Genomic DNA, 22,126 nt, shown 5'->3' with positions numbered 1-22,126 from the left:
GGCAAGACGGCTGGATATAAGATGAATATCTGAATGTCAGCTGAATTTCTTTACAGCAGTAGTGAACTAGAAAAAGTAATTAAACTGACAATATTCACTTATAATAATACCAGAGAATATGTACTAGCTAGGAATAAATACAGTAAGATATTCAAGATCTCTATATACAAAGTATAAAATTCTATTAAGAGATTTCAAGAAAACCTAAATAAATGGAGATACCACATTCAAGGATAAAAATAATTAAAATTTACATAAATTGTTCATTCTCAAGTTTACTTGTAGATTCAGTGCACTTCCTAATCAAAATCCAAACAAACTGTAGCAAAAGATGATTCTAAATGTAAACGAAAAAATAAAGGGCCAAGAATAGCCAGGATGCTTCTGAAGAAGAACAAAAAAAGACTTGTTCTACCAGCTAGGAGGACTTCATGGAAGTTGTACTAATTAAGACAATGAGGTATCGGTACAAAGAAAGGCAGACTGATGAACGAAAAAGAATAAAGTCAAAAACACAGAAGTGCATGTACGTAACTTTTGTATAAAACAGAATTCCAGATAAGTTAAAAACAAATGTCAAAAACAAAAGATGGTATCGAAATACTAGTAAAAAACATAGGTATCTTTAAAGCACTGACTAACACAGAAAAGATTTTTACTATATAGCAGGTCCTTGAACAACGTCATTTCATTCAGTGTCATTTCATTATAACATTGGCCAAGAAAAAAAACTGATTCCGAACCAGGGCCGCTGTCTGTGTGGAGTTTGCACTCTCCCCCAGTGTCTGTGTGGGTTTTCTGTGTGTACTCTGCCTTACTACCACATTCCAAAGATGTGCACATTAGGTGAACTGGTGTGTCCAAATTGTCCCAGTCTGAGTGACTGTGGGTGGGTGTGTCAGTGTGCTCTGCAATGGAATAGTGTCCTATCCAAGGTTGGTTCCCACCTTGCACCCTGAGCTGCTGACTAGGCTCTGGCCATCCACAACTGTTAACTGGATTCCGGATGACAGTCATTTCACACAGGAGAAAACTGGGCTAGGGGTAACCATGTAAGTTGTTTTCAAAGATCTGGCTGGTATTTTAGATGATAGATTTTTTTCAGACACTTACTGTCTGAAAAATAACTAAATAAATAATTGGTGAACAAAATAAATGTGTATTATGCACAGATCAATAATGAGCATGTGTCACAGACCAAGGATTATGATTCATCCAATTCTGTGCAAGGCTGGGGAACAGGTCAGAAAAGAAGGAAAAGCAGGAGGAGATAATAAAGAGAAAATAATTAAATTAATAACAGGAAGAGTTACCAAAATTTGAGCTGAGATACCAGAAAAAGGCCTCAGCAAGAACAAAAATCAGGGTTGTATTGTTCCCCTGGACTTCTAATCTTCTCCAGAAGACACTTAATCTTTACCACAGATTTCCTATACTCACTTCTGACATCTAATCAATACAGCCATGGCAATCACCGATCACAACGTTGCCCTGTTGAAGTTCGGTCAATAGCTGGCTTTACTGGACATTCTGCTTCATATAATTGCTCCTTCATTGGCTTGAACTAAGTTAACAGGTATTATTTTAAGTGACAGTCTTTCTCAAAATATAATACTGCACTCCCTCCAAAAAATGTATTGTGGCCAGGTGCGGTGGCTCACACCTATAATCCCAGCACTTTGGGAGACTGAGGCAGGCAGATCACTTGAGCTCAGGAGTTCGAGACCAGCCTGGGCAACATGGCAAAACGCACTCTCATAATAAAGAAATTAGCAGCAGCATGGTGGCGTCCACCTGTAGACCCAGCTACTTGGAAGGCTGAGGAAGGAGAATTGCTTGAGCCTGGGAGGCGGAGGCTGCAGTGAGTCAAGATCACACCATTGCACTCCATCCTGGGGCAAGGGAGTGAAACCCTGTCTCGACCCCCACCCCCACCAAAAACCCAAAAAACCATATCGTAACAGGAGCCAAGTGTCACCTCATGATCAAGGTACCAGCGTCTGAGCTACCTGGTACTCCAGTTACTTTTTTTTAACCTCAGGGTCAATATATGCTGAAAGTAAAGAGCCTGGACTCCAGAATCCAACTGCCTGGGCTCACATCCTGGCGACGGTGCTCACTGCCTCTGCTATATGCAAACCCCCTTCTGCCTCAGTTCCCTCATCTGCACAGTGAGGACCACAACAGTAAATAATATATAGGTTGAGGATTAAATGTTTATACATACATAAATTCTTAGGCCAAGACCTGCTATGCAGGATAATTTTTTCATTATTATTATATATTACTGCTGTTGCTCTGCCTGGCACATTCTTTGTCTGGCTCTTTGAAAAACTGGTCATAGGTAAGACATTGTCTAAAAAAGGCCTTCTCTGTTTAGAGTAAGCTTCTTCCCCACTGCCAGGTTACTGCTTCCTTTATATACATGTGTAATGATTTGTTTACTTGTCTTTCTGTGTCTCTCCCTCTAGACAGTAAGCTCCAGTGATGGCAGGGACCATGACTATCTTGTTTTTCATTATATTTCCAGTGCCTAAAACACAATGGAACTACAGTAAATTTGTGTTGTAGTAGTAAGATAGTATTTTTGTTATACAGTACATCTTCTTTTTTACAGTAGTTAATACATCTCAATTAAGTAAAATATTTATAGGATAGATGACTAAAATTTTACTTTTTATTTCAGCAAGCCTGTAAGAGAAAAAAAGAAAATCCCCATGGTCAGAAGGATTCCTGGGACAGGAAAAATGAATCTTTTGTAAGAAGCTGGCTGTGGACTTTTCAGGCATATAAACACTTTAGGACTCACCTTCTTTTTGCTACATGAAGAGCAATTTAGTCAGAAGACTGCCAAGCCTGGTATTTCTATAATACATACTGGCTTCAACAACGCTAAGACTATTAATACAAATTAAGGTCTGAGGAAAATCCTTCAGTTAGCTCTTTTACAGTCTCCCTCCACACTACAAACATCATTTCAACCAATCTGCCTTTTTTTCTGCTTTCCCATAATAGCCTATATAAGGAGAAAAATGTTTGTATGTCTTTCTAATGGGTAATAACCATCAAAGGGCAACTACATTTCAACGCTAGGCAACTGCAGAAAACCTTTCACCTTTGAGTTTTAACTTTCTCAAATGCAACATATTCTGTAAAAAAACTTAACACTACTTTGTTAATTTACAGAGGTAAACTCTACAAATTCTATTAAAAAAACAAAAGAGCATAAAATATTTTTGAGTAAAACTGTCATGAATAAAGATATTCTATATCTAATATACCAAGTCACAATTAATTTTCAAGTATACTACACTATAAAACCTTTTATTAATTCTTGTATCAGCCGGGTGCAGTAGCTCACGCCTGTAATCCTAGCACTTTGGGAGGCCAAGGTGGGTGGATCATCTGAGGACAGGAGTTTGAGACCAGTCTGGCCAACATGTCGAAACCCCGTCTCTACTAAAAATACAAAACTTAGCTGGGTGTGGTGGTGCACACTTGTAGTAGTCCCGCTACTAGGGTGGCTAAGGCAGAGGATCGTTTGAACCCAGAAGGCGGAGGTTGCAGTGAACCAAGATTGTGCCACTGCACTCCAGCCTGGACAACAGAGTAAGACCCTGTATCAAAAAAAATAAAAACTAGGCCAGGTGTGGTAGCTCATACCACTAATCTCAGCACTTTGGGAGGCCGAGGCAGGTGGATCACCTGAGGTCAGGAGATCAAGACCAGCCTGGCCAACATAGCGAAACCCTGTCTTTACCAAAAGTACAAAAATTAGCTGTGCATGGTGGCGGGCACCTGTAATCCCAGCTACTCAGGAGACTGAGGTAGGAGAATCACTTGAACCCAGGAGGCGGAAGTTGCAGTGAGACAAGATCGCGCTGCTGTACTCCAGCCTGGGTGAGAAGAGCAAGACTCCGTCTCAAAATAAACAAACAATTAAAAAAAAAATTATTGTATCTACTTTTACGTTGTTAGGTGAAAAGCAACCAAAAAGGTTAAACATAAAATCTCCTACTTGCAGTTTTCTACTAATAAAGAATAATTCTATACCTTTGGAGCATATCCATTATTGACTGAATCCATTTCTTCTGAGAGTCAGGAATTAAGGTCTGTGAGTTTGTTATTCCTATATCAACAACACACGTTTCCGGAGCCAAAAAGAAATTATGTTCTTCTTCATTTTCTTCTGTTATCAACCTAGCTTCCCCACCTCCAAAGACAACTGCAGAACTCAATTTCTTATGCTAAAAATGGAAGGAAACATTTTAAAAAGTAAAATGTAATAATGTCTTGAACACATTCTTATAAGAATTTGATTTGGGAAACATAGAAGTACAATTCAAGAAGACTTGGTGCTACTTCTTGAGTAGGTAATTTCAGCTCCCACTCTGAGAAAGTCCCTAGTTCAACAGGTCTCTGCAGCCCTGAACTGTTACACTCTCTGTGGTTCCTCATCACACTTCCTAACAGCACTGTAACTGTGGGCTTACCTGCATTTCTCCACTACAACATAAACTCTCAGAAACCCCATTTTGGCACACAGAACATATTCAACAGATTGAACTTCTTTAGTTAGCTTACTACCTAAAGAGGTTTAGCTTACTAATTAAAGAAGTTAAAACTAAGTTTCCTGTCCTCCTCACTTGTGTAGTTATGAATAGGCCAGTTATCACAGATTTTAAGAAACCCTGTAATCACAGCCATGATCACTGACTGGGCAAGTCTGGTGCCTAGGCAGTTTTTTATTCTACTTCACACTTTTACACAAAATCCCAAAATGAAATACATTAACAACTATTGATAAGAGTTAATAATGTATTCTAGTTTGTAATGTATTCTTTAGGAAAATTTAGCTTATAACATAATTACCTGTTTGGCACTCAAAAATATAAATGTTTTCCCTTTGAAGATTTGTTTTCTTTCCTGTCGTCCTGACAGATCAACATTTTTACTTCCAATAGACGGTTCATCAAGAGGTGGGTAAAAACTGTAAAAATAATTAAAGTATATTCTAATTACATACTACTATGTTTGCTATTAAATTTGTAAATGGAGTGACTATCTGACACTCAAAAGGCATAATTTCCATAATACCATTATAGTATTTTTTTTTTCTAAGTAAGAATTTTATCTGGGACAAAATGACAAAAAGCATCTAATTGCCTTTTCTAGAAATACAGTGGCAGGTGACACAAAGAGCTAGAATTGATCATTAATACCTCAAAATAAATAATCCAAGGTAGACAATCATAACAATATGAACATTAAACACACATGACTCAAACAAGGTACTGAATTACAAAAGGTTGAGAGAAACATCATCCATAAAGATCAAACTCTATTAGCATCTTGTGTTTGCTTAGGAGCCAATATCTATTAAAACGCTCATGTTTCAATTCTATTAACACAATCTATTATGAGTGTTTTGTTAGAGTTCTCTTTGGAGAAGTTCAGGAAATTTTTAAACTTACATTATTTACTCAGTTTAAATAAAATTTACAAAACAAGACTAAAGAATATAACATTTTAGCTCTTTAACTTAATGCTATAAGAACATCTTAATCATCCATGAAAATAAAGGAAAATAAGAAAATGGAGAAATATCAACAGCCTCTCATCAGTCTAGAGTTTCAACTTCCTGTATAATCAGATCTTTTGCTACAGCTGTTCATAATTGACCAGCATTTCAACTTCTCTCTCTTCCTTTCAGTAAAAATTACTAACCCATGATGATGATGATAAGGGGACAATGTAGGGAGGGAGAAATTCACAACCTGGACAATCAGTCACAAATCAAGAGTTAACTATCTGCAGAGATCAACATCCAGCGTGGTAAAAACACTGTAGTCATTAAGAGTCACTATCCAGCATTTTAGAACTAATTACCTTACATCTTTCCCCTGGACTTCTCCTTGGAAACATACATGTTTCACAAAGGAAAGCTGAGTTATGATTGAACAGTTACATTACTTTAAAATTTTTTTCATAACTGATGCATGTATTTTAATTTCACTACAATGGATGCTGTAAGTCTATTTTGAAGTAATGATTTCCGGAAGCTGCAATCTCAAATGAGTTATCTGCAGGCAAGAGCAGACTCACTTGGCAGGACAGAATGCAGGCCACTGTGTTAGTTCTGGTTTTTCTAAATAACTAACTTAAAAATTCTATTTATTTTACTTTTAAAATATACAGAGAACAGTGGAAACTATTTTAACTGTTAACAAAAACTAAATCTACAATAAGAGCACTGGAAAGTTAATAGACATTCGGACACATAAAAAGGATCAATTTTAGTATCTCTTTGAATCTTTTTTATCCCTTATCTCGTAATAAATATTCCCCCATAATTTATACTTCTTTTTTAGTGTAAAACCTAACTAACACTTTACTTATATACAAATAACTAGTTTACCAGTTAGTCCACACAATAATGTAACAACACTAGGACAGATTACAGAGCCAGTTACAGACAAAAACAGTAAGTAAATGTTTAACACATATGACTATGTGTTACAGTCATATACGACTACAACACTATGACTGAGTAGATGTGACATTCTTCCTGCTTTCCCAAAACACTAAAGTTGAATGATTTTTAAATTATCTACCGCTTTATATTATTCACACTGTCATTCTTAATTATGCCATAGATAATAGTTTACAGTAGCCAGGGAGCAGCTAACTGTAGCTTAGTTCAATGAAGTCTGAGCCAGGTTCCTAAACATACGTGTACGGTAGCCTGTTAGGCCTCTCTAACAGCTCCACCAGAGTTCTAACTTTGTTAGTGTGATTCTTTAACAGCTGACTCCTCCACTAAGTGCCATGAGGGCAGAAACTGTAACTTTTTTTGGCTCATCATTATATCCTCAAGTCTATCTTGCCTGACATTACAAAATATAAATAAAAATTCAACCTAATAATTGAAAAGTGAATAAAAAGTATAAACATCTTTCAATTCCCTCAAGTATAAATTTGAGTATTAAAATTCCAGAACTTGTACAATGTATTTTGGTTTTGTTTGAGAACACTGATAAATTTGAGCCCCAATACTCGGTAAGATCAATCTTGAACAAAAAAATACAAAACTGTATTATCTAGAAGCTAACCAAATGCTGGCTATGACACCAACACGGATTATTCTTAGTAATACATATATCTGATATATGATAGATACATTCATACATAGATAATTAATACAGTGATTAAAAAACACTGTGTTCTAGAACTTCAAATACCTACATAAGCCTTTTTCTTTTTACCAGTGTAATGATGAGAATGAGAAAGAAGAGATTAGTGATGAATATGAAGAGATCATTAAAAAATCAGTATTTCTGAAGCATTACATTCTAGAAGTTTTAAAGCATTTCTGACACTCTAGTAATTTAATAAACTAGTACAAAAACTGGAAAATAGGAAAGTAACCTGTCAGAGACCTAGGCTAGAGGCATATTGACTGAATATAATGACACTACAAATAAAAAGTGATCTCCAATTTCTATCATTAAAAAATTAAAATGTTTTGGGTTCATTTATATAGAAACTTCAAGAGCTACAAATAATTATGTTTTATTACATAGTAACTAGTACATATTACGAATCATACATTCTATAAAATGTTTAATCTAGAAATTTTGCTTTTTCCCATTTACATGTTCTACTTAAATTCGTTACATGATCTTCAATAAATTTCATATAACCTACAGTATATCATCTTCACTTCTGTACCAAGATTTTGCAAATACAGAATTTTTCTGAATCCATGTATAATTCTGGCTCTAGAAACTGTATCCCAAGCCACATATATTTATTTGTCCAATATCTGGACAGCTGCTTATTTCATTAGTCCTGCAAGCACATGTTCATAATTTTTAGAACCATTTACTATATGGCTTTATTTATTTATTTTTTTGGTGATCTGGAAAAGGCTAGACTACAGTGACATCCACAATTTGCAAATGTGAGGTTCTATCTCCTGAAAAAAATTACTAATACTAGCTAAATTTCTTGCCTTCGATTTAAATTAACTATGTAAGGTGGCCTCTATAAGCTTCCTAAACTGTCAAACTTTCATTTAATGACATTATTTCAGGCCAATGTGTCTTTTGGGTCTGAGATTTGACTACCAGCTGATAAGTCAACCTGTTCCTGTTTCAAGGATGCTGGCAGAAGACAAACACTCCTGAGTCACAGCAAAGCAAGCAGCATGAGCCCCAGTATGCTTGCTGCAGGTCTCCTCTCTGACCAGGTGCCACAGGTAAGACGTAGGGGGTACATACAGTGGTGTGTGTTACAGGAGAGAGGAACACTGAACTTGGGAAACCACCAGTATTACAACAGGCCATAAGCAAGCCTACATTTTGTCACAGGAAGGAAACATTACTTCATCCCTCGAGGTTTCTCACTGCAAACATACCCTCGAGAAATGGTCTGCGTAAAGGAGAGTCAAGGCCTTGCATTCTTGGCCTATTCAGCAAATTGTTTACAAATGCAAGGGACCCATGGAGGACTCCACCTCTCAAGAGTATCTCCTTAAAACAATACTTGTTGTTTGAAATAATTAATACACCATCCTACAACATGACTCTGTAAAAACTCAAATAAAAGCCAACTCCCCCTCCTTTCTAGGGGATAATCTCCTTACATTTAGACATATAAATCTCCTCTATTAGACCACAGATTATCAAAATTGAACACTCCTTTTAAATGTATTCTTCTAAAAATGACTTCATCTACTTCAGCTACTTTGATGACAGTCAAGGAAAATGAGATATTGCAAATCATTTTGTGTACATGAAGTTATAACTGTCATATCCTGTTTCTTGATAACAGTGCAAAGATGTACACATAGCTGTACTAAATAAGACTGTACATTTTATTGGAAAAAAATATTATAGTATGCCTCCTAATTTAAATCCAGGACTAGCAGTCATACTTTTTTGGAACATTAGAGGTACTTACATAATCAATGGAGTCACCACAATTTATTTCATATCCCTTTCATAACCCATTCCTTCTACTAGTTAATGTTTATAAATCGAATCTTTTTTCTGTTAACTGAGTACTCAAATGAGCTTTCAACAAGCACATCAAAATGGATCCAGATGGGTACAGGACTCTATTAAGGCAAATAACTACATACATTTAAAAATTTTATTATCAATTGCCATCATCAAACATGGGCTAATAGAATAAATAACCTGTTCTAGTTAACACCGAATTAGGAGTTATTCAACAATCTCATGGTAGGGATGCTGCATAGTCGTCATGTACATTGATACAATCAAAAACTGAATCTAGAAAAAAATTATGTTGAACTTGATCAAAAACAACCCTAGGTTAAACACAACTGACAATCTGAACAAAAAGAGGAATCAACAACTAATTCTAAAAACTCCAAGACCACAAAATATATCACTAGTAGTGAAAACTTATCAGACTCCTCTACCCTCAAGTATAATCTAGAATTAAGAATAGTTCATTATCTGTAGCCAGAGTCATTATTTACAAGATTTTATGTACTTCCTCAGGGAGACTTATCAAGAGGCTTCAGGGAAAATTGTGATTCTGTTAAAATACTATGCAATTTTGTAGTTATGTCGGTGAAGTTTCTTGAGGAGAGACCAGTGCTTTCATCTTCTTCTTCTTTTTTTTTTTTTTTTGAGACACAGTTTCACTCTGTCGCCCAGGGTGGAGTGCAGTGGTGGGGTCTTGGCTCGCTGCAACCTCCACTTCCTGGTGTCAAGAGATTCCTATGCCTCAGTCTTCCAAGTAGCTGGGATTATAGGCACCTGCCACCACACCAGGCTAATTTTGTATTTTTAGTAGAGACAGGGTATCTCCATGTTGGTCATGCTGGTCTCGAACTCCTGACCCCAAGTGATCCGCCTATCTTGGCCTCTCAAAGTGCTAGGATTACAGGTGTGAGCCACCAGGCCTGGCCTGCTTTCATATTTGCAGGAGTTCAGTCAGGGTGGTGGGAAAAAATGTAGAGGGATGAAAACCTTGGAAGGCCAGAAGGTTTTACATTTGAAAGCAGCCAAATTCTCTTACACAATGCCTGAAAGCTTAGATTAGATAACAAGGGATGTAAAGAAACTGATCTAGGTAAGTTACTTAGCTCGGAACCTGGCCTTTTATCATTCGTAGGACTGCTCTCTCCGGATGGGAACCATGTTAATTATCCACAACTGCATAGACTCAAAGCCTTTGTCATTAAATCTATACTGAATAAATGACCACAGCACCAGCTAGTTGGGCTGTGGCTGCTAACTCTACAGCACCCTCCTCAGTGTCTGTGGGTGGCTCAGCCCCGTAGCTCGCTCTTTCACTGGATACCTGTGTTTGAGTGCATTTGTTCATCTGTCGCTGGGTCAGGGTCTGTGGGTCAGACCTGGCACATATTCAGGGGTCTTGGACTCAAAAAACGTTAAGAATCCTCTATTTTAAAATCTGAGCATCTTTTTCCAGAGTCCAAATATATCGCATTATCTGCCAACTGGAGTATAAAATACAAAAAAACTTCCCAGATAAAAATTATAAACAAAGAGAAAAACCTGATTTTTGGTTATTTTTAACAGCTATTATCAGGTATAAACGGTCCCTAAAAAACGAACATTAAGCAAAATAGCTTGTAACAGCTCAAAACAGATTAAAATTAGTAGTAAAATTTCTAACTGGCATAACATTTTAATTTTTTTTTTTTTCAATTTTAAGTTCTGGGATACATGTGCAGAACGTGTAGATTTGTTACATAGGTATACATATGCCATGGTGGTTTGCTGCACCTATCAACCTGTCATCTAGGTTTTAAGTCCCGCATGCATTAGGTATTTATCCTAATGCTCTCCCTCCCCTTGTCCCCCACCCCCCGACAGGCCCCGGTGTGTGATGTTTCCCTCCCTGTGGCCATGTGTTCTCACTGTTCAACTCCCAATTATGAGTGAGAACATATGGTGTTTGGTTTTCTGTTCCTGTGTTAGTTTGCTGAGAATGATGGTTTCCAGCTTCATCCATGTCCCTGCAAATGACATGAATTCATTCTTTTTTATGGCTGCATAGTATTCCATGGTGTTTATGTGCATGGGTATGGACATATACCCAGTCTATCACTGATGGGTATTTGGGTTGGTTCCAAGTCTTTGCTATCGTAAATAGTGCTGCAATAAACATATGTGTGCATTTGTCTTTATAGCAGAATGATTTTTAATACTTTGGGTACATACCCAGTAATGGGATTGCTGGGTCAATTGGTATTTCTGGTTCTAGATCCTTAAGGAATCACCACACTGTCTTCCACAATGGTTGAACTAACTTACACTCCCACCAACAGTGTAAAAGCGTTCTTCTTTCTCCACAGCCTCACCAGCATCTGTTGTTTCCTGACTTTTTAACTCGGCTAGGTAGGTATTAGTCTCAATTTTGAAATGAGTAAAATGGAGCTCAGAAAAACTGAGCTACATTCCCAAAGCTATGGTGCTGTTAATATTCTGGACTATGTGGCTCCCAAAGAGGGTTGCTGCACCACACAATTCCAGAGCTAACTGTGGTGTGATGCCCGGACCTGACAGATGTGCTCTTCTGATCATACCTCAGTGCCATTTACTGTCTGTCCATTTTTTTCTTTAAATATTAGCATATATTTAACATTTGTTTCAGAGATACAGAATAACCAACAAATAAATTTGGGAAACTCTTTCTTTACATACTAACAAAAAATCTTCCATTAATAATACTTAACTATAACAGCAACTATTACATTCTGAAACAAGCATTAAAGAGGGACTCAACCTAAATAAAAATCAATGCTATCATATATTATAAGTGATATCTTGTTATATTTAAAATACATAATATACCTTTCAATTTGTGGAGGCTGCTTCTTGGACTGAACTGCTTTCAGGAATTCAGTAAAATATTCTGGCTTTATAATTGGACGTCCACAAATAAGTGCACATATAGTCTAAAATGAAGAAAACATGTGAATATATATATATTCATATGCTACCATTTTTTTAAGGAAAAGTTTTAAATTATAAACTACAAAGAGGCTGTTTACATTCATAAAAAATAATGTTTTCCCTTTCATCTCTCTAAATTTATAAAGAAGCCACAATCTATAAAACAGAAGTCAGTCTTTGGTCACTGCATCATTTTAGAACATAAATCACAATATAATCACTCAATTATAAGAAATCACCAATTATAATACTAATTTTTAAAACTGCTTTTTTGGAAGGGGTGCAACAATATAAAATAAAAGTCACTTTTAAAATGCATTCCACTTTCAAAGACATTAAAGTGTTAAAAATTATTTAAGAATTGAGAAAATGTAACATCTGCTGCAGGGAAGACAGTATTAGGAGATGAACATGAGATATTTTTAGACTAACTGTCTTTCAGAAAAATTGTACTATGCAGTAAAGCCTTTCTGAGAAAGTAAATAAAGAAATCACTTTTGGTAAAAGCACAAAATAAGTATATATAAAGTGGAAAAAAAAGAAATTTAAACTCACATGTGAATTAAGCTGTAAGTCTCAAATATGATACATCCAAAAAACATGACAAACATTAGAAAATACTACAGTGGGTAATGAAAATAAAATTCAGAATAATATAAATATGCTTTTTTATTTTTGAGACAGGGTCTCGCTCTGTTGTCCAGGCTAGAGTGCCGTGGCGCAATCCTGGTTCACTGCAGCCTCAACCTCCTGGGCTCAAGCAATCCTCCTGCCTCAGCCTTCTGAGCAGCTGGGACTATAGGCACATGCCACCATACCTAGCTAATTTTAAAAATTTTTTGTAGAGAGGGAGTCTCACTATGTTGCCCAGGCTGGTCTCAAATTCCTGGGCTCAAGCAGTCCTCCCACCTCGGCCTCCCAAAGTGCTGGGATTACAGATGCAAGCCACAACACCCAGCCATGAATATGCTTTTAATAACACAGGGTACTTCATTGTCTAAATAGGGGCAAGCAGATTTAGAGTGTCTCTCAAGTATGGAACCTGAAAGACATCACCTTCCAAAGTGAAAGAAAGAAACTAGCATGAACCAGTAACGTGCAAATCAACACTGTACTGAGTAACCTCTAATACACGTGACTTGGGAAATTAATTAGTCCATGCCTCAGAAAACAAAAGTTGAACTGAAAGGTTTTTTTTTTCTTGTTGTTGTTCTTGTTGTTTTTTTTAAGTAGCTAATAGCAAGAAAAAAATGGTCTTTGACTTCCTTTTTGGCTCTAACATTCAATGACTTGAAAAATATAAGCTAATTGTACTTTCAGAAAACTTACCAAAAAAATAATATAACAACAAGGTTTTCTATTTTGGCATATGAATGATCAGGAATTTTTTTTTAACAAATTAATCTGTAAACCATGTTGGTGTGTGTAATAAAGCAATTCACAAGGTGGTCATCAGCATCCCACCCACTGGAAGTGCCAGGTCTGTCACAGACGTAGTAAAATATCTCTCAAGACAATCTAACTACCTTTGATCTTATTTCACATGAACCAAGCAAGTGTATGATTACCTACTCTATTTCTTAAGTAATATCTTAAAGAGGACTGTGCTAGGGCCCACACTTAAATATTGTAGTAAAGGTGCAACCCTTCTGAAAACCATAAATGGACACTTTGATTTGTAAATCTACTATTTGTGAGTTTATATGCATATACTAGTACTCTGGAGGCTAATCACACTGCTGAATTTATAAAATCAACTTCATAAACTTGCAAAAATAAAAAAACCCTTGATTACAGACAACCCCACCAAAGCACAAGTTGAGTTCCAGCTGAGCAGCAAGCCTTTCTCCATGATAACTCTTTAGCTATAAAATATAATTCTAGTTTAATTATATTAAATACTAAAGGATTTTTAATAAAGGAATCTAAGTATTTGTGGTTTTTTACTATAGATATTAATCTAAAAGAATCCCACAAACCTATAGTCAACCTGTTAAAAAGGAGATGAATCACCTGGAGACTGGAGGAAGACAACTTGATGGAAGAGACATGAGATGCTAACTTTGAAGACTGGCAGTTAATCTCTAGTTGCGTTGCTTTAAGACTGAAAACACAAACTAGGCACTGTCATAACCTTCTTGGTGGAAGGACACCAGAATCACTTTTTAAAATGCTAAACAAAATGTGAAATATAATTTTAGTTGCTTTGGCTTGTCTCAGATAATAAACAGGTTATCTGAAAAGCCACTCAAGCCTAAACGGTATACAAAGGGACGGAGTGGGTATATATACATCTACAACTAACAGTTCTGATAGTCTTAAAGTAATTTAAAAAGAAATTCTGTGTATAGTGGGTAAGCTTAAATTCAAAGAACTTATTTTAACATAAGAACAAGATATTCAACCTACTTTAATGGTAACTTTCACTGATACCATGACAAGGTGAGTGCATTCTTCTGTCCAATTGTTTACAGTAAATCCTCCAAGTTGCAATATAGCTTGATTTAAAGCAGTTTTCCCAGACACATCTAAACAAGAAGAGCATGCAACCAAAGGCTCATACTCTACTCTGTAAATGAGAATAAGTTAAATAAAGTTATAGTATCATAGTTGCAGAGATGGCAACTTTTAGCACTTTAAAACTTTAAGCTCACATCATATACTGTTATCGTAACTTTTATTTATTGTTACCCTTTGTAACCTATGAAATTATCAATTCCTCATCATTATTAAGCTTTGTAACCTAGGAAATTATCAATTCCTAAGTCCTGAGTCCAAATGAAGAAAAAACAATGACCAAAAGTTAACATTATACTTTCACCAATGAGGAATCGAAGAAATATAATTTCCCATGAAGTCCCTCAGGGCCCACTCAAACTCCCATCACCATGACGTACAAAACGCACTAACCACCCCCGGCACAGAGTCCAATACTGTGCCAAGTAGGAACTAAATTACACTGTTTTAAATTCATTAATCAGAAATATCATTTTCCTTTAGGATTTGGCTGAAATAAAGCTGTCCATTTTAATATCAATTTAAACATTTCTTACCTGAATTTACTTTCAAACACTCCAAAAGTAATACTATCCCCCGACTTCAAAGTTCGGGAAAAGCCATTCTGCATTTTTTCCTCATTAACAGAGGTACCATACTTAGAATTATCTTTTAATGTCAATACAGGGATTTCATCTGTTTGACTCTGAAAAGTTAGAAAATAATTTAAAGTCTTTTACCATTCAGTACATTCACTTCTCAGAGAAAAAGGTTTTAAAAGAAAAAACAATAGGCAGGTGGCAAACCTCCCAACACAGCAGAAAATTACTGCTTTCGTTGCCTTGAGAGGAAGATCCCTCAACTAACAATTCATATTTCCCCTTAGGGAAGTTTCTTAACCCAGGATTACCCCTCCCAGAACACACATTTTTTTACTTGTGTACATCAGTGGGGATTTTCCTGACCCCTCACACACATTCGAGAATTTTTTGCTTTGGTGCAGTCTGTTTCATTAAAAACATGACAATTTCATTCTTAGATCTTTTTTTGTTTGTTTTACAGTATCGAAACCACATTGCAAAAATTAGTCCCATGAGAATATGAGGTTATAGGCTAGTGTTTCTGACTTACAGTAACAATTTTACTTTTTCTGCAGAAATTTCAATGTTTTTCTATACCTAAAAGAATAGAAACAAAACCTAAATAAAACTAACAAATTCAGATCGCATATATGCAATCTTTGATTAAAATAATGGCTTATCTTTCTTATTCCACCAGCGTTATCATGAGTACAGATATTTATGTACTTTTTTAGCCCTTTTATCACCCACGCTTGTGATCAAAACAAACTCAAAGCCATTTAAACGAGCTGTGGGCCTAAGTAAGCATTTCCCTAATAAAACAAATGAATTCCCATTGCAAAAACTTGTGTTATATGAGAAATGCCCGTGTCCACACAGCTACATAACCTCTTTAAGAGCCAGAGCCATGAAGAACTGTTCATTGTTCTATTCTCAGGGTTGGCATAGTTACTGACACATAAAAACATATTACTGCTAACAGCAAAAACAGCAATTACTTTTGCACCAAACTAATAGTAAACAATATTTAGTAAGCAAATAAAAATAAATATATCCTACTTCCTCTGAGATTCTAACTAAAACAAAGAGTAAATTACTGAAATAGAAACTTCAAATCTCAAAATAAACAAATACCACTGGTACCACTGCCAAAATATAAGTATTTAATTTTGTTAACATTAAAAAAGTCTACACAGCTCTATAAAATGACAAGTCCTGTGATCTCTCTCTCACATACACACCAAGAGAATATTTTGTGCAACCCCCTTACTGGAAACTAGTGAAACAAAATTAGTAACATACCAGGTTGGTTACCGAAAAGTTAGCAGTTAACACAGCATGATTTCGGCTGATTGACTGATCATTTTCAATTAGAATGGCACAGTTTTTCCTTCCAACAACGTACTCAACGCCAGTCAAAAGTCTGTATGGCTCTCCTGAGACAAATTTTTTTTAGAAAAAGTTGATAGACACATACACATGTACACGAACACACACACACGTAAGTATATATGATATAGGTATGACGAATATTAAATAAAACGTCTTTATTTTGTTATTCAAATGTTACTCAACTTTATATATGTCAAACTTGTGTTTTCAGTAAAGCCTCACTGAAGGATACCAAAGGTTATCTAACTATGGTGTTTCAGAAGTAACAACAACAAAATTTAAAACACAATAAAAAAGAGAAAAGAAAAGGTTATCTAGATAGAAGGCTACATCATTTTTCTAAAGGGAAAGCAATGCTGAAAGAAGTCAATGTTCCCTCAAATTAACTTAAAAACTTAATGTATTACCTAGCAACAATCACAATATTATGTTTGGAACTTGATAAACAAAAATATCTGGAAACTATAAAAAAGATACTCAAGCCTGTAATCCCAGCTACTTGGGAGGCTGAAGCAGGACAATTGCTTGAACCCAGGAGATGGAGGTGCCACTGCACTCCAGCCTCGGTGCCAGAGTGAGACTCCGTCTCAAAAAAACAAAACAAAACAAAGATAGTCAAGAAAAATGTGAATAATATTATAGGAGCTTGCCCTACCAGATGGCAAAACATGTCATAAAACTAAAAGTATGGTATTGGACCAGGAGTGAACACCACAGACCAACGCAACAAAGTCCAGACTAAGATGCACGTGTACATTTTTTGCAATTTTGTTTTTATCTTAAGGAGAGCATCTCCAATCAGTGGGAAACGGTTATCAGTTTCTTTTAAAATTGCTGTAAATCATAAGTTGTTGGAATAACAGTATATATACTGGAGACATGCGGAGTTCCGTCTGGGAGCGTGATTTCGTTACCCAAGTGGCAGAGAGATTAGGGCAGATAAAGAGTAAGGAGTCCAGGAGAGCCAGGTCTCCAGGGACGCCTTGACCTGTGAGTCTTCACAGTATATTTATTTAGTTTGGCCGTCTCCACACTCTCTTACCCTGCCAGTCCATTTAGTCTCTACATAGATCTTTGCTAATCATCATGTAAACTTCCCGAGGACAAGACCCTTCACACCCACCACAGGCAACCAATTAACATGTGATCACATTTCACACAGCTGGAAATGAAGGGGAAAAAATCGACTTTTCCCGTTGTTCTGATGACATTGTGGAAAAGGAGTCTGAAACAAAACTGAAAGTAAGCCTTCTCGTGGTAGTCATTTCCCCAAACTGTCCGGTAGTTCTTCACAAAAGTCATGTGTGGCCCCCGTGTGGTCCGCCCACGCTAACTTCCTGCCGGGGGTTCCCACTAGGCGCCGGCTGCCGCTCACCCGCAGGCCATCCAGCCCGGGCGCTGCAACCTTGCCTCGGTGAGGCTGGGAGGAAGGGGGAGTCGGGGGAGAGGCGCGGGGGACGGCCACCAGGGGGCGCAGCAATCACCCCACCGCCCGCGCTGCATTCCGGCTCACAGCCGCCGCGCCACCGGGAAAACGCGCTTGCCATACAGTGAACTCGCCGCTTCTGCGACCGCTTCCGCAGCCTCCCCGAGCGGGAACGGACGCGACGCAGAAATCATCACCCCGCAGGCCCTCCCCGGAGGCAGTCGCTACCGGGAAAATGGACCCCGAGGCTTCCCTTCCGCCCTTACCTCCTGCCGGACCCGCGACGGGCAGCAGTTTCCACATGGGTCCGGCTCCTCAGGGCTGAGGCCGACGTGCAACCGCGTAACCGGGGTGGTAGACGAGCGCGGATACGGCGCCTGCGGTCGGCACGGGCTCCGGGACGTGCGCGCTCCCGGGAGCCACGCAGGCTGCCTTGGATGAGGCGGGAGTGCGACTTGGGCGCTTGGCCGCCACCTGGTGGTTGGAAAAGGAACAGCACAATCGGTATTAAAATGTGCTGCGTTAAAAGGGCACGTTTCTAAGGTGTCGCCGAATATAAGGTTACTACCTTTCCTGATTATGAACGAAAAGAATTTAAAAAACTAACTCCAAAGCAACATAAGGAACGTTTTTAATTAAATGCATTAAAATACCAGTTATGTAGTTTCGTGCGTTTGCAATTTCTTAAATTGCAGGTGTTCTTTTGGATTCTAGGGATGGTGATAATAATGACGAAGATAAGGATTTCACCTCAAAGTAAACTCATTATTTTTACTCTTTTCTAAGTTCAAATCAACTTGTCCTAACATCTTTATTTCATAATGCCACCGTTTCATCTAATCACATGCTAACTACTGGGCAGTCTCCTGTATTTAATACCCTTCCTTTCCATTTCCACTTGTCTCAAGCTGGTTCAAGCTCTCCTCCTAATTCCAGTAGCTTCCTAACCCATCACCACCCACGTCCCCCATAATGTAGGCTACATCCTGCGCACTACCAAATAAACATCTGAGAGCACACTCCTGATCACATACATTTTGGCTTTCAAAAGCATTCTGTAATGGGGGGAAATGTCACTTTCAAAAGGCTCGTTTAGGCTCAGCACCGTGGCTCATGCCTTTAATCCCAGCAGTCTGGGAGGCCAAGATGAGAGGATCACTTGAGGCCAGGAGTTTAAGATCAGCATGGGCAACTTGGCAAGACCCTGTCTTTATAAACAAGTTTAAAATTAGCAGGGCATGGTGGCATGCTCCTGTATTCCCAGCTACTCAGGAGGCTGAGGCAGAAGGATCACTTGAGCCCAGGAGTTCAATGCTGCAGTGAGCCATGATCATGTGCCACTGCACTCCAGCCTGGGCAATAGAGCAAGATCCTGTCAAAAAAAAAAAAAAAAAAAAAAAAAAAAAAAAAAGCTGGTTTACCAATCTCTTTATCATCATAAATGCAAAATCCTAAACACAGTGTTAGCAAATTGAATCAAGTAGTATTAGAATAATCATAACTAAGAGGGATTTATCCAGAAACAAAAGGATGGGTTAACATTGGGGAAAAAAATAAATGTAATTCATCAGAATAATTTTTAAATAAGAGAAAAATCATGATTATCTTGATAGTTGCAAAGAAATTGATAAAATTTAACACCCATTTATGATAAAAACCTCTCTGCAAAGTAGGAATAGAGAAAACATCCATGATTTGATAAAGGACATTTACAAAAAAAACTACAGCTTACGTTATACTTAAGGTAAATTATTGAACATTTCCCCATGACATCAGTAATGAAACAAGGACGTACATGCTCTTACCACTTATTTTCAACATGGCTTTAGATGCTCTAGCCAATGCAATAAAGGAGAAAAAGTAACAAAAGACATTAAGTTTGGAAAGGAAAAAATTACAGTCATTATTCACAAATTACATGATTGCCTATATTGAAAATCAAAAAGACTGTTGGCAAACTATTTTAATTAATAAATCAACTTAATAAGGTTCTAGATATAATATCTAGATACAAAATTTAATTGTATACTTATATTCCAGAAAATAAATAGAAAATTACATGTATAATTATAATGGCACCAAAATAATCAAGTACTTGGTATTACATCGATCAAAATATGTAATACAAAATATTATTGACAACATAACATTATTGATGGAAAGTTTTTTTTTTTTTTTTTGAGACGGAGTCTCGCTCAGTCCCCCAGGCTGGAGTGCGGTGGCGCGATCTCCGCTCACTGCAAGCTCCGCCTCCCGGGTTCACGCCAGTCTCCTGCCTCAGCTTCCTGAGTAGCTGGGACTACAGGCGCCTGCCACCGCGCCCGGCTAATTTTTTGTATTTTTAGTAAAGACGGGGTTTCACTGTGGTCTCTATCTCCTGACCTTGTGATCCGCCCACCTCGGCCTCCCAAAGTGCTGGGATTACAGGCGTGAGCCACCGCGCCTGGCCGATGGAAAGTTTTTAAAGTCCTAAATAAATGCAAGGATAATGGATCATGTTCACAGATTGTTAAGATGTCATTTCCTCCAAAATTGATCTATAGATTCAATATAACTTCAGTAATGTCTCAAATGCTTTTTTTGAATAGAAATGGATAAGCAGATTCTAAAATTTATATGGAAATGCAAATGCCTAGAATAGCCAAGGCAATTTTGAAGAACAAAGCTGGAGTATTTAAATTATGAAATCCTGAGATCTATTATAAAGTTACAGTTATTAAGTTAGTGTTTGCTTGGTACAAGGATAGAAAACAGGCAAATGAGTCAGAATAGAGGGCCCTAAGAGAAGTGGACACATAAGGTAATTTGATTTTTCAAAGATGATTACAGGGCAACAAAGGAAAGTCTCATGTGCCCCCACCCCACCCCACAAATTAATGATCCCGTTTATTAACATGACACAAGAAATGTGTTCACATAACACAAGAAATGAAGACTGATCCCCCTAATTCATTTAGATGAATTAGACTTCATCTAAATTCCAGATGAATCATAATTTAAATATGAAAGTAAAACAATAAATATTGGTGGAAGAAAACATGATTTCAAAGTAGGCAGATCTTTCTTAAGTAGGACACACAAAAGTATGCCCTGCATCATCGAATCCCTAAATGTCACTGATTTAGTGAAGCATCAGCATTTTGCAGGAATTTTCTTCCACACTCTGAAGTATGCGTATCTCACCAACGCCTCCAACCTGTTTGCCAAATCCTTGCTCATCCAACCTGGCGAGCATCATACCATCACTGTAGTAGAACAGTGGGATGTTCTGTAGCACGTCCAGACACTTCAGGTCTCTTGGGACTACATTATGCTAGAGGTTAAGGAGATACAACTTAGCTCTGGGTCAACTTTCCAAATATTTTCTAGTATTTGTTCTAATTAAATATGAGCACTTTTGGATTCTACTTTCTGATAAGGTTGGGGAAACACATGTCATCATACCAAACACCCCAAACCTGTTGCCTAGGGTCATGTTGCTCTGCTCTTGTAAAGATTTCACATCTGATACGGCAGCTCTAATTGGGGTTATTACTTTGTTGATTGCAGTAATCAGCTGTTTATTCTCCAGGAACTGTCAGGCTTTTGTAAGTCAAGTATGGTGAATTAAATGGAGATATAAAAGGAACCAAAAAGAAAGCACTAATATCTATCATTCCTCTATATTGTTTTTGCTCACTGTCGTGGCTGTGCAATTTCAGAGGCTGCTCCCTGTTGGCCTTGCCCACGTTGATAGCTCTTACTCTATAGGTCAAGGAGCTGATGTGAGTATTGTAAGAACTACCAAGGATGTTCATTTCGATTATATATTTGGGAACTAGGGAAATGACCACCACGTAGGTCTGTGTGTTCAGTGGACCCACTGTGTGCCAGACCTGGACAAGGACTCCCTTAACTCTCTGGCTTCTGAATACCTCTGCTTTACCCAGGAGCCATACTATTTTGGGTTCATGTGTATCAATAATGATCATGTCCCACAGCCCTCCAAGTATGTGGGCATTCTCTTTTCCTCAGTGTATGATTTTCCAAGTGAATGGCTATAGGTCCCTTAAGGGAAAGACTGAGAGTAGGATGGGGTGCGGGGAGGTTACTACCATATATTCTTGCTATGGGATTGCAAGATCCTTCTTCCTGGCAGTCCTGCCTCTCCACCAGTCAGTGGGTTCTGGATTGGTAAAGTGGCTCAGGTCATGATATTCAGAAAGAGACCGTGACTTTCTCTCCTTGGTCAGGATCATTTCGTGTAACTATCCACCCTCTAGACCTTC

The 22,126-nt window shown here is 37.6% G+C and overlaps 1 protein-coding gene across 2 annotated transcripts in view; it reads right to left on the bottom strand.

Moving 5' to 3' along the window:
- The window catches only part of NBN (nibrin), a 51,501-nt gene extending 33,186 nt beyond the window's left edge, over positions 1-18,315 (bottom strand). The window contains exons 1-7 of one of the 2 annotated variants that reach the window (XM_050802614.1): positions 18,125-18,315; positions 16,343-16,476; positions 15,017-15,165; positions 14,373-14,532; positions 11,862-11,965; positions 4,873-4,990; positions 4,054-4,247 (exon numbers count right to left, since the gene is read on the bottom strand). In XM_050802614.1, the coding sequence (XP_050658571.1) occupies positions 4,054-4,247; positions 4,873-4,990; positions 11,862-11,965; positions 14,373-14,532; positions 15,017-15,165; positions 16,343-16,476; positions 18,125-18,161 (896 nt within the window). In that variant the 5' untranslated portion in view covers positions 18,162-18,315. Of the gene's footprint in view, positions 1-4,053; positions 4,248-4,872; positions 4,991-11,861; positions 11,966-14,372; positions 14,533-15,016; positions 15,166-15,590; positions 15,614-16,342; positions 16,477-18,124 lie in introns of those variants that run through there. The other variant, XM_050802615.1, reaches the window with a different exon arrangement.
- Between the last annotated feature and the right edge of the window lie 3,811 nt (positions 18,316-22,126).

Source organism: Macaca thibetana, chromosome 8 (genome assembly GCF_024542745.1).
Source record: "Macaca thibetana thibetana isolate TM-01 chromosome 8, ASM2454274v1, whole genome shotgun sequence".
In the NCBI taxonomy this organism is placed as follows: Eukaryota; Metazoa; Chordata; class Mammalia; order Primates; family Cercopithecidae; genus Macaca; species Macaca thibetana.
This window is presented reverse-complemented; position numbering and strand designations above follow the sequence as displayed.